At 38.4% G+C, this 11,976-nt stretch overlaps 2 protein-coding genes across 2 annotated transcripts in view; one reads left to right on the forward strand and one right to left on the reverse strand.

The window, feature by feature from the left end:
* The window catches only part of fbxl5 (F-box and leucine-rich repeat protein 5), an 18,941-nt gene extending 13,447 nt beyond the window's left edge, over positions 1 to 5,494 (forward strand). The window contains exons 9-11 of the mRNA XM_058763679.1: positions 1 to 391; positions 2,351 to 2,499; positions 4,524 to 5,494. The exon at positions 1 to 391 is cut by the window's left edge and continues 323 nt beyond it. Coding sequence (XP_058619662.1) covers positions 1 to 391; positions 2,351 to 2,499; positions 4,524 to 4,600 — 617 coding nt within the window. The 3' untranslated portion in view covers positions 4,601 to 5,494. The remainder of the gene's footprint in view (positions 392 to 2,350; positions 2,500 to 4,523) is intronic.
* Positions 5,495 to 5,531: 37 nt separating this feature from the next.
* On the reverse strand, positions 5,532 to 11,866 carry LOC131532194 (tripartite motif-containing protein 16-like). Its single transcript, XM_058763678.1, has 6 exons — positions 10,824 to 11,866; positions 9,091 to 9,174; positions 8,650 to 8,883; positions 8,191 to 8,344; positions 7,219 to 7,278; positions 5,532 to 6,962 (listed from the first exon to the last, which is right to left on the reverse strand). The coding sequence occupies exons 1-6, from the start codon at positions 11,358 to 11,360 to the stop codon at positions 6,316 to 6,318; spliced, it is 1,716 nt and encodes a 571-aa protein (XP_058619661.1). The 5' UTR covers positions 11,361 to 11,866; the 3' UTR covers positions 5,532 to 6,315.
* Positions 11,867 to 11,976: the final 110 nt, after the last annotated feature.

The following is an 11,976-nucleotide window of genomic DNA, read 5'->3' on the forward strand; positions in this document are numbered from 1 at the left end:
GGAGCAGACGAGGGGGCGTGTCTGCACAGGAAATTGGGCGTGGCTGCATTTTAGAGCCGCAGGAAGGCGGCAGCTCATGCTGCTGTAGGAGGAGCCGGAGGCGGAGCTTCAGGACTGGTATTAGCTCCTCCCACTGGAAGTACGGCTCTATGGGCGAGGCCCTCTGTGGTCACTCCACCTGCTGCACCTCTGACATGGCGCTCTGGACTGTGAGAGAAGCGCACTGTGACCTCCAGGCCACCGGGGGCAGTGTTGAGTTTCGGACTAAATGCTCATTTGAGGGTGAATCTTGCCCTGAGCATCACAACAGGACTGACCAATCAGGAGCCTATCGAACACTCAGGTTCCTCAGCCTGTCTGGATGCTGTCAGATAACGGATCTCGGCCTGAGGTACGAAATAAATACTTCCTCGTAAGCGATTTGTTCTCATAATGCCACAGTTTCAGTAGTCAGTGGAAATACCTGAGATATTTCATGATCCTTTAAACTAATTAAATACGTCAGTGAAAGCAAATATTCTATTAAATACATTCCTTTATTTAAAAAGAAGTTAAAGTTAACTTAAATGAAGTTAAATTAAAATTACATGTAAACAAGACAAGCTTTCAAGTTCTCAGTGAAGTCAAAATGATCAGATTTCCCAAGCAAATATTTAGGTCAGTTTTTTTTTATATATATATATATATATATATATATATATATATATATATATACATACATACATACATACATACATACATATACATATATATATATATATATATATATATATATATATATATATATATATATATATATGAATCTTGCATGTTCTGCGTGTCTGTGTTAATGAATGGTACAGACGCGCAGTTTTGTTTACACACATACTGAAGTGTGCGTGATGCTCGCGGTGATTTCAGGCTCTGTTCAGACATAAATACATGAACAACATCTCCAAAACGCCTCAGAGTTACATCATGAGCATTTTACCCTTTGGCTTGAGTAAAACTAGCATCATATTACAGAAGAACACAGAAATTTAAAGGTATTCATGGCAATCCATCAAAATAACCAGTAAAAATCACTATTGTTCAGTAGAATGTACATATTACTACTACTACTAAAATTATCGAAACTTTATTTTTAAGAAATAATCACACGACTTTTCTTCCATGTTTTAATGTTAATAGTAAATCCCCTTTGTTTGCCAAAAACAGTTTAATTTTCAATAATTAAAAGATAAATGAAATTAATGTTTTATGCCTTCATTTGATAACCAGAAAAAATTAAATACACAACAACAACAATAAAAAATTTCCTAATGGCTATTTTAAGAATAAATTTGAACAGAATTTGGTAACAACAAAACATATGGTGAGAAAAAAACTAAACATTTCATAGAGCCCTAAGCATGCATTTTTTGTTAAACTTTTATAAATTGATGTGAAATTGTATAAGTTTCATGATTTTAATTAATTAGACATGCTTTTTTATTAAAAATAATAATAATTTAACCATCAGTCCAGAAAAATTAAAATGTAAACACATGGAATCCAGAAAAATCTACATACATACATACATACATACATACATACATACATACGTATTTATTTGTTTAATTTGTTAGCTTATATTTTAAGCAATTTGGTTGTGTGCTTCTTGTATTTTTTTATTTATTTATTAGTTTTTCTTTAAATATTTCTATTTGCATCTACGTTATTTTTAATTCAGCTTTAATCATTTTAGTATTTAAACTTATTTCAGATAGCTGTCAAGGCAATATTTCGAACTTTTTCATTTTAATATTTTATTTCAGCCTAATTTTAAATACCGGAATAATTTTTAATGGCCTTAGTTTTTTTTCTTTTTAAGTGCAAGTTGCTCATCTAGAATTTGTATTATTTCAGCTTCATTTCAATTAACGAAAACAATTTTTTAATAAGTTTTAGTTTTAGCAAACAATAGCAACATTGGTTATTAAACATTGTTTTAGCAATTTGGTTATGCAATTTTATTATTTTTTATTTAAATAGTTGCATTAATCTATTTTTATTTCAGTTTAGTTTTAATAATTTTACTACATAGGCTTGTACTTGTTTCAGATTTGTAAAATTTGTAAAGTTAAAAAAAATTCTCTTTTTTTATCTCCATTTATTTTTTATTTTATTTTAAAGTTTCTTTTAATTAATGAAAATATGTTTAATAGTTTTTGGTAACAGTAACAATGCTGGTTATTAAACAATTAACTGTGAATTGAATTATAAACTCTTTAAATCATACAAAACATGTTGCTTTTGGGCTCTCCTGCTACTCTGAAATCTTGACTTTTGTTATTGAAACACCGTGTCTGAGGGTTTGTGTGTGTTGCAGGTGTCTGTCTCAGCGCGGAGGACTCCCTCTGCTGGTGCATCTCAATCTCTCCGGCTGTCTGCTCATCACGGGGGCGGGGCTTCAGGAGCTGGTGTCCGTTTGCCCCTCCCTCAACATTGAGCTCTTTTACTACTGCGATAACATTAACGGTAACACACACTCACACACAGACAGAACGTACTCACAATGATTCATACCAAGAGTCCAGCCATACAATCTCCATGAATAATGTCCAAACTGTGCTGCTGGGTTTCTGACAAGCTAGTGATAATAAATAATGAGTAACGCCTTATTTTTAGGACCAAATTCTCAATATTAACTAGTTGCTTATTGGCATGCATATTACTAGCATATTGACTGTTTATTAGTACTTCTAAAGCAAATATTAATGTCTTATTCTGCATGACCTTATTTTAAGATCCTTTAATCCTACTCCATACCTGAACTTAACAACTACCTTACTAACTATTAAAAATAGAAAATTAAAGGTCCCATGGCATGAAAATTTCACTTTATGAGGTTTTTTAACATTAATATGAGTTCCCCTAGCCTGCCTATGGTCCCCCAGCGGCTAGAAATGGCGATAGGTGTAAACCGAGCCCTGGGTGTCGTCATACGGGGAAAGGTTACCTCCCCTTTCTCTGCTTTGCCTGCCCATGAGAAAATGAGCTACTACCGTGCGAGTTTTCCTCGAGAGACATCATGGCTTGCAAACGAGCGAAGCATGGCAGTTGCTCAGTGTTTGGATGTACAAATGAACACCGAAGTATTTTTTTAGTTCCTTCATCCGAGCCTATGGCTAGCATTAGCTACATGATAATAACTGTAACAGCATACATAAACAAACCAACTAAACTACCGTATCCAGACACAATATTTTAAACTAACCATTCGGAGACGTCCTGCTGTAGTCACTGAGTTGCAGCTTCTTCATCCGGTGCTTCTCCATCCGGATCAGATTCTGGGTCAAACTGAAAAGCTTGAACGACTGCGTGTCTTTGAGCCATTGCGATACATCTACTGTCAACATTAGCGCATGATAGCGCAAGCTGGTTAAGGCCACACCCCCACTCTCCACCTTGCCCCGCCTCTCTCCTCCTCATTAGCATTTAAAGCTACAGACACAGAAATGGCACGTCCTAAGGAAAGCTCATTGTGGGACTGGCTCGTAGTGGCTGAAATTCTGCACCAAGGCTGAATTTCAGGAAACAGACTTCAGATACAGTATTAGGGACCACTTAGGCCTATATAAAAGCATCCAAAAAGTAGCATGTCATGGGACCTTTAAGAGTTTATTGAAGCAAAAGTTGTAGTTAAGAGTGAGAATTGGTCCCCAAATTAAAATGTGACCTAAACAATGTTTTATTTTGATGGGTTTGACTTAAAAATTATTTATTTTTAATATTTATTTTATAAATGAATAATAAAAATGCCAAATAAAAATAAACGAATGTTAAAATTATTAATCAAAATTAAACACTTATTTTGGTTTGACATTTTTATTTAAAATAATAAAACATTTAAATCAAAATATATATTTTTTTAATTTTACTTACTAAAAAAGAAAATATTTAGCTATTTTAGTAACTTTGAGATACTATTAATATTAATATGATATTTCTTGTTCATTTTAAAATTTGTTATATATATATATATAAGCACACATTGTTAAAATCTAAATATTTTAGCTTAAAGGTGCTTGGCTGACAAAAACATTTGTGAATTCCTGTGTTACATGATGTAATAAATGTATGATGTGGTATTTGAAATGGTCTGCTAAATGTAAATGACTGTAATGCACACAATTCCACATATGAAGTCCAAAGTCCAAGTATGACAGCATCTTGGTAAGTATAGGGTGGGTTATTATGAACGGTGTCTTTATCTGACCTAATGTGTAACAGCTCATAGACTAGTTACATTTTATTGATTAGTTGCATTATTGTCTACATTTAGCATGTTTTCTGTTCATTCCTGCTGTCCACGGCCCATTTATGGGTTGCGACCCACCAGTCCCTCTTGAATACAGCTCTAGATGTACGGTTTATTTCTCTGTTTAGTAAATCTCCTCTGTGGACCCATTTACGCAAACTGATACTTCGAGCACATGAATTGAAAGCCTAGTCTCTTCATTTTGAGCTTTTTTAACTTGAGTTTCTCTGTGGTTCTGCAGGTCCTCATGCTGACAAGGCCAGCGGATGTCAGAATCTGCAGTGCGGCTTCAGGGCTTGCTGTCGATCTGGAGAGTGATGCTCTTTTCTCTGTATTTATCTCTCTTTACCCCCTCCACCTCTCGCCTCGTGTCCCTCTCTCATCTCTCATCCATGTGCACTTTAATCGGGAAATTGGTTCAAGATGCTCTTCGACGCAATTTGATTTCCCTAAAACCAAAAATGCTTCAAATAAAGTGAAATTTGGCATTGTAAACCAATCACCTTCATTGCAATTTCTGAGAGGTATTGTGAAGGAACTGAATGATGTATATTTGTAAATAATTCGATTGTCCACAGTCTCCTTTCCGCTCACATGGGATGAATTTTGAGTGCTTTAAGATGTTATTTCAGCATTGTCGGGGTTTTTTTTTTGTTGTTTTTTTTGTTTTTTTTGAGTTTCACCCAGGCGCATTTAGAGTCTCTAACTCCCCCGTCTCAAGCTCAAATCTGACTTTACTGAACCATTACTTTAGGTTTGATGTTAAAATCACCTGCTTTGGTTCCCCTTCTCTGGACTTAAAAGTTCATGAATAGGAAAATACTCTAGATAAGTTAATAGGCCTGAGTTCACAAGCTCATTGACTTGTAGTTTGTCAAATGATGCAGATGTTTTGGAAAACAACCAGTTAATAACCAGAAGCTGTATTATTGTGTTTATTATAACCTGATGCGGGAATGACTGGATGACTGCCGGATTTTAGTTGCAGATATTCTCTTCAGCTGCATTGAGCAAAACATCATCTGTGACTAAATATCTGGCAACCGTGTCAAAGTAGGAGCGTTTTCCCAGACTTCAAGCGTTAGTTGGTTAAAAAAGTGGTTTGTGAACTGTAGTAAGTCCTGGGCATATTATACTCGTTAATTCTCCACTCGTTCTTCTGATTTTTTTTTTTTGATTTTTTTTTAGATGCTGCATGATGTTTCTTTTGGGTTCATTAGCTGACCATTAAAAGCACCTTGAGATAACATTTGTTTGTGTTGAAGTCTTTATTGAGCATAGGGGTTGTCAAGCTCCAAAAAGGATGAAACAACAGCATAAAAGTACAATACAAGTGTCCGTATGATGTTATATTCCAAGCCATATGATGCATGAGGAAAAGTCCCAAAATTACGTTGTTTTGCATTTCTGCTTCTGCATATTCAAACTAGGTTATTTGTGTTTATTTACGAGACCAGCACAGGAATCAGTGGTATTTGGTCTTGATGACCTCAAACCTGTACAGCAAGTTTGAAAATGTACGTGTGTGAAATTCAAGAGCTGGTCTTTGGTTCATCTTGTTTTGTGTTCTGTGGGAAAAAAGTCATAAAGACTTGGACAGCATGGGGATGAGAAAAAATGGGCATAATTTTAATTCTTGGGCAAACTTCAAGAATTAAATTTCCATTAGTGAAAACTTTAAGTATTGAACCATGTATGAAAGGCTACCTCCTATTTTCAGTTTACCATTGAATAACATCACGCATCTGAACATCAGAAGCTCTCGTTTGTGAAGCTAATGCATTTTTGCCTTAAATGTTTTAAATGAAATGTATAACAAATGTAAATGGAGAACACAAGTGTAGTACCTTAAAATAAAAAAAATCCCTAAAGCGTCAAGCTACCAAAAAAAAAAAATCATATTACCAGATTTCATTTTTTGCACTACTGATGATGCCATTTCCCCCTGTGATTTAAAAAATTAAAATAAAATGATTCTTGACGATTGAAGATATGAAAATCTTCACCTTAATTTATTCAGGACTACTGGCACCTCACTTTCCACATCTGAGATATTTGTTTCTAGTCACGTCTGTTCTTATGTGTCTTTGTTTTATACAAGTTTTGTTTGTTTTGTTCTTCGGTCTGTCAACTACTTGCGTTGATACGCCTTCTTGCGGCTCACAAAATTTGGCAGTTGAGCCTTGAAAGAGCCCAAATCCTGGATAAAGAGGTTGAGTGAACCTGGTCTGGACTTTGTGAAGGAGGATCATGGTATCTGAGACACTGTAGAAGGACAGCTGTCCTGCCCGGTGGTCCAGATACACCCCGATCCGGTGGGACAGGGGTACACTGATCTCCGTCTCCTCGTTGTTGTGCACTAGTGCGTATCTGAATATGGAACAGTCCAGACTCCAGGAGTACCTGTTGTACCCAAACCCACTGTCGTCTCCTTGCCCAGTTCTGTTGATGTCTTTGTAGGACACGGCGAGGTCGATGCCGTACAGTCCGCTCCAGACCACCTCCCAGTAGCAGCGACCTGTCAGACCTTCCTTGCTCAGCACCTGGGCCCACCACTCAAAGCGGTCCGGATGTTCTGGGTATGATTGGGGCTCAATACTGCAAGCCACAGCCTGGTTCTGTTCTGTTAACCGAAGGTTCCTGTGGATCGTGTTTGGGTCCAGACTCAAGGGAACCAGAACTGATGGGAAATGAGAAACAAGGTGAAAATGCAAAACCCAGCTTTACCCCAAGACCAGTGTATGCACACTTACTTGGGTCTTCACACCTTGGTAAGTTGTCTTAGTATGTAAAACAGAACTTAATGTGAATGAAGTATCTTTAACTAACAAACCAGTACTAAGGCTAAGCATCTTTAGGGACTGGGATTTTCCTATTGTACCTTTGGCTTCATAGTGAAGTTTGGCATCTGTTTAAAAAAAGGTAGAATGACTTACACTGTATAAAGTCTTCCCTCGTCTTGGGTTCTTGCAGCAGTAGGATCTTTTCTGCAGTCACTAAAGAGACGTGAGATGTGACAGAACAGATTGGTTATTTGGGAATCTGCAGACCTTTTCACAAGATGTTAGACACATGTAGGACTTTGTAAATCCCAAGCATTGAGTTTGGAGACCCCTTTCCTAAAGCAAGACCCTCAGGCCTTCAAAGGCCACTGTCCTGCAGAGTTTAGCCCCAACACTAATCAAATACACTTGCCTATACATTTCAAGTAAACACTTTATGTTTTTCAGGTGTTTGGTTAGGGTTGGAACTAAACTCTGTAGGACAGTGGCCCTCGAGGGCCAGATTTGCCCACCAATTTACTAAAGTGACATGGAGATGGATAAGATATGAGATGAGAGGGAAAATTGTATTTCAACACTTTTTCGTTCCCCTGAGAAACTTCAAGGTCACTCAACAAAACTTTTGCATTCCCTTGACATTTTGCATGGGGTTTTATGAGGGAATGCAAAGTTGCTTTGGGGGGAATGTAAAACATCTGTGAGAGAATGCACAAGTATTGAAATACAGTTTTTCCTCCAATTTCATTTTTTTTTTTCTATCATATCCTTTTAGGGTCTTTGGTGGATTCTTTACAGGTAGGTACAGATTCCATATGAAACTATTTCAACTTGAGCACACTTAACAGCAGTACATTAAGTTAGCTAAAGATGAAATCCACCAGTTCTTACTGTATGTCAGTGACTGGTTGCACTGCAACTTCTGGGAGTCGGTGATTAACAGGTTTGTATCAATCTATCAGTGAAACAGTCTTGTTTTACTTGTTGGATGGCTGGAAATTCTAACCACAAAGGTCTAGTTCGGGTAGGACATTAGTGTGACAAACGGGTCTTATACTTTAGACTAAAACTGGTTTGAAGGCAGTCACTTCTGTGGACCAAATTTGTTCATCACCCATCAATTTTTACCTGCTGAGAATATCCTGGTTGTTTCCAGTCTCCAAATGTCCTTTATATGTGCTGTTAATGAGGCGACAGACTTGATCACTTCTCCAAATGAAAACTGTGGATTAGTTGTCAGGCTTTGGAAGTCATTACAAGTCGGCCAGCGGGATTGGACCTCCTACAAGATTTAGAGATAATCAGGAGAGGAAAGAAGCGATCTACAACAGATTAAGAATTAGTCATTTTGGTAGCCACTTTCTTCCTAAGTGTATTGTAGTAAATGGTTTGCTCTGTGATGAGATCAAATAAGCAATCCACTGATAACAAGCTCTAAGCTTGAGTCACTACATCAGCATTAGCTGAAAGACTTTGATGATATACCATTTGTTGATCATGAATAATGCGAGCTTTGTTTCAAGACTATAATAATGCATTTATTCAAACAGTATCTTGGTCTGTTTTCAGCTCTGGTGGTGCTTTTACCTGGAGGAAATAGATGTGATCATCAGTATGTGAAAGATGCTCCACCTCGGACTGCTTTCTCTTCAACTTTGAGATCTCCTGTTCCAGATCTACCAAATGTCCCTGAATCCGGTTCAACTCTGTGGTCATCTGACTTTGGACCAGCGTGATCATCTCTGTGTGGCTTGTCCGTATAAAGCTGAGCAGTTCGGTGAAGATCCTGTCACCTTCTTCCTCCGTGGCTTGAGTCAGGTTCTGCTAGTGGAGACTTTTTTTGTTCTTGTTCTCATTCTTATTTTGGGTGAAGTGTGTAAATTTTCTGGACCACTAATGGCACCAAATGTCCCTCTCCCATCTTCTATTGTTCATGGTTCAACTCGACTTTGGGAAGTCAACCAATGCTTATGCCTATTCGTTTGGGATAGGGGGAAGTTCAGAAAATTATTTCAGGCACAAACTTACCTTGAGTCTACCTGATGCCTTTTGGATTTCCTTCAGCTCAGTCTCTCGATCCGTAACCATCTGCTTGGACTTTTCCAGCCGCCTCTGGGAATCAGTGGACAACGTCATTTAAGACAGTCTTTTATATTTAGCATTACTGTTGTGACTGAGAACTACTGTGGTATAACAAGGACACCAGCTGCATTTTAAGGTGTCATAACCTGTTTTGCCTGGTAACTGTTCTGGCAGATTGAAATAGGTATGTCTTAAGGGTGTTTTCACATATAGTTCGTTTTAAGTGAACCAAACCCAGTTCACTTAAAGTGAACCAGAACGGGAACCAGCCGAAAGTGACCTCAGTCCTTTTGGTGTTCACAATCTAGTGGACTCAAAAGAGAACCCAGTTCTTTTGTTGGTCCTCTTCAGCAATGAAGAGATCTCAGACCCTTTCTTGTTCACACCACAACTTTATAAGAACTCAGACCCCAGCTTTCTTTGCAGCAGTGGATTTTGGGTATTCAAGATGGCGTCTTCACATGTTGTCATCACATGAATGTGGCACATTTTGAAGCAAATGACAAACAGAGAAAGAGTCAGACAAAGCAGAACTAAAGGAAAGCATCTGAAAAACGGAAAAGGATAGCAACTAAAAAGAAAATTTCACTTCGACAGATTTTGTCCCGGGTGCTCATGTACTTCTGGCGAAGTTTTTTCACTTTAACGCGACATTGTAGCGCGGTTCTGTTATATCCCCTTTCCTTCATTTTTTGGGCAAACAAAATAAACACTTTTATGTTTTTATAGGTTGAGGAGAGTTGGTGTTTAATGTAATCATCTTTCCAAATTTCAATAAGTGCACAACTCCACGACCTGCCATGGTGAAAAGTTTTTTTCTGTTGTTACAGCAGTGGCTGCAGGTATCGCAAGCCTCCAGGTACACATGTCGACCGGGATCTCATTGCTTTTGCATATCATGAAGATATTCGAACCACAAACGGACCCACAAACAAACCGTACTCAGACCACCTCCGGAGGTTGTCTGAGTACGGTTCACTTTTAGGTCCTTTTAGGGGGTCTGAGATCACATGGTTTGTTAACATATACACACTGAACCGCTCTGAGAGCATTTGAAAGGGTTAAATGAACTAGGTGTGAAAACACCCTTATTCTCATTGACTCCTAATTAGTGCGTCTTTTTTTCAGAGGAGCTTACAAAGTCTTTTTTTAGCAACATCTTCTTTATAGTAGTGGAACCAAGTCCATAACAACAATCTCTCACCAAGTTCCTGTTTATGAACCAAACTGCAACTGGCTATTTTCCAAACATATTCACCCAACCAGTCAATCGACTAACTTTCAAACATGTATTGCCAAAAATAACAATTGTCTCTCTTATTGTCATTGTCTTTCCTTGATTTTAATCATTATGTCTTTGTTCTAAAGAGTTTACAAAGTCTTTTTTGAGCAGCATCTACTCTGTGGAACCAAGTTCATACCAACAGTCCCTCATCAAAATCCAATTTGTAAACCAAACTGCAACTGGCTATTCCCAAAGAAATTCACCCAAAGAGTTTAAAAAGGGCTTGTTTATGCATTGCATATTAAAAACTTCATTGGACTGAAACCAACCCAAATCCCGTTCGTAAACCAAACACTAACTGGCTATTCCCAAACAAATTCACCCAACCTGTTAAAAATGGCTTGTTTATATTAAAAACCTCATTGGACTCAAACCAACCCTACCCCACCTTTACCTGTTCCTCTGCTCGTTCTGTAGCAGCCGAGACCATGTCATGTCCTCTGTGGTTGGTGTCCAGCATGCAGAGGCAGCAGATACACTGGCGGTCAGTGCGGCAGTAAACCTCCAGGAGCTTGTGATGTTGGGGACACGTCTTCCTTTGGAGTTCTCCAGTGATGTCCACCAGTAAGTGTGCTTTCCTCGCATTCAGTTCATTGTGCAACCTGAGGTGAGTTTCACAGTAAGACGCCAAACACACCAGACATGTCTTGATGGCTTTCTCTTTCCCATCACTGCAAGAGTCACACTCCACGTCCTCAGCTTGCTCCGTCTGAAGTCCTGTCCTCTCCAGTGCCTCTGCAACACAAGCAACAGATTCGTCCGGATCTGATACAGAAGCATTGGAATCATCCAGATCTGCAGCTGGAGCCTCGTATTCTCCCGGATCTGTCTCGCATGAGGAATTCTGTTTACACCGAGGGCAGCTGTTTTCCTGCAGGTCCTGGAGGCAAACGGAGCACAGGCGTGAGTCCTGTTCATCTGCCATTTGCATGGAGAACAAGGAGCTCGGTGTTAAAGGGACTCTACAAACAGTTTAGTTTCGTTTCTTTCTTTTCCTCGTGCGTGTATGTGGGCGGGACTCTCTTATGTGTGTGTGTGGCCACAGATAAAGAGAGACAGAACTGAAGCTTGCTCTAATGTGTGACTTGTACGCAGAGAGAGAGACATACAGTTGCTTGCAGGGCGCTGTCACTTGCGTGTTTAGCAAAATAATATCAGACTAACCAGCTAGTAAAATTAATTCTTATATACATAGGAATACAAAGGAGAGACACTGTACAATCATGTGGTTTCAATTCTCTTCTCCTTTTTGACAGCCATTGCTGCATTTGCGTAGAGAAGAAAAGTGAGATGGACATTTTACATCGTAAGCTGTTGTTTTTCCACTGGTTTTATTGTTTATTTTTTCCCCTCTGTATTCACCTCCAGTGAGTGTGTGTTATATATGTGGGCAGAGTCCAGGTGCCGTGCATCTGTCAAACAGAAACTTGTGTAACTTGTTAAGAGAGACAATAAAACAGGAAGAGCCGTAATATGGGCTGTTTCATAATTTAATGCTTTTTGTTTCATAAGTTTAGCTCGGTTTAATAAATGGCACGGTTTATTCT

Source organism: Onychostoma macrolepis, chromosome 23 (genome assembly GCF_012432095.1).
Source record: "Onychostoma macrolepis isolate SWU-2019 chromosome 23, ASM1243209v1, whole genome shotgun sequence".
Lineage (NCBI taxonomy): Eukaryota > Metazoa > Chordata > Actinopteri > Cypriniformes > Cyprinidae > Onychostoma > Onychostoma macrolepis.

What these genes read in the sequence shown, in the direction of transcription:
- LOC131532194 (XM_058763678.1), bottom strand. Translation starts at nt 11,360, where the DNA reads ATGCAAATGGCAGATGAACAGGACTCACGCCTGTGCTCCGTTTGCCTC. An exon ending in AGGCATCAGGTAGACTCAAG is followed by an intron (nt 8,884 to 9,090) that starts GTAAGTTTGTGC and finishes CTCCACTAGCAG; the next exon opens with AACCTGACTCAAGCCACGGA. An exon ending in AACCAGGATATTCTCAGCAG is followed by an intron (nt 7,279 to 8,190) that starts GTAAAAATTGAT and finishes ACGTCTCTTTAG; the next exon opens with TGACTGCAGAAAAGATCCTA.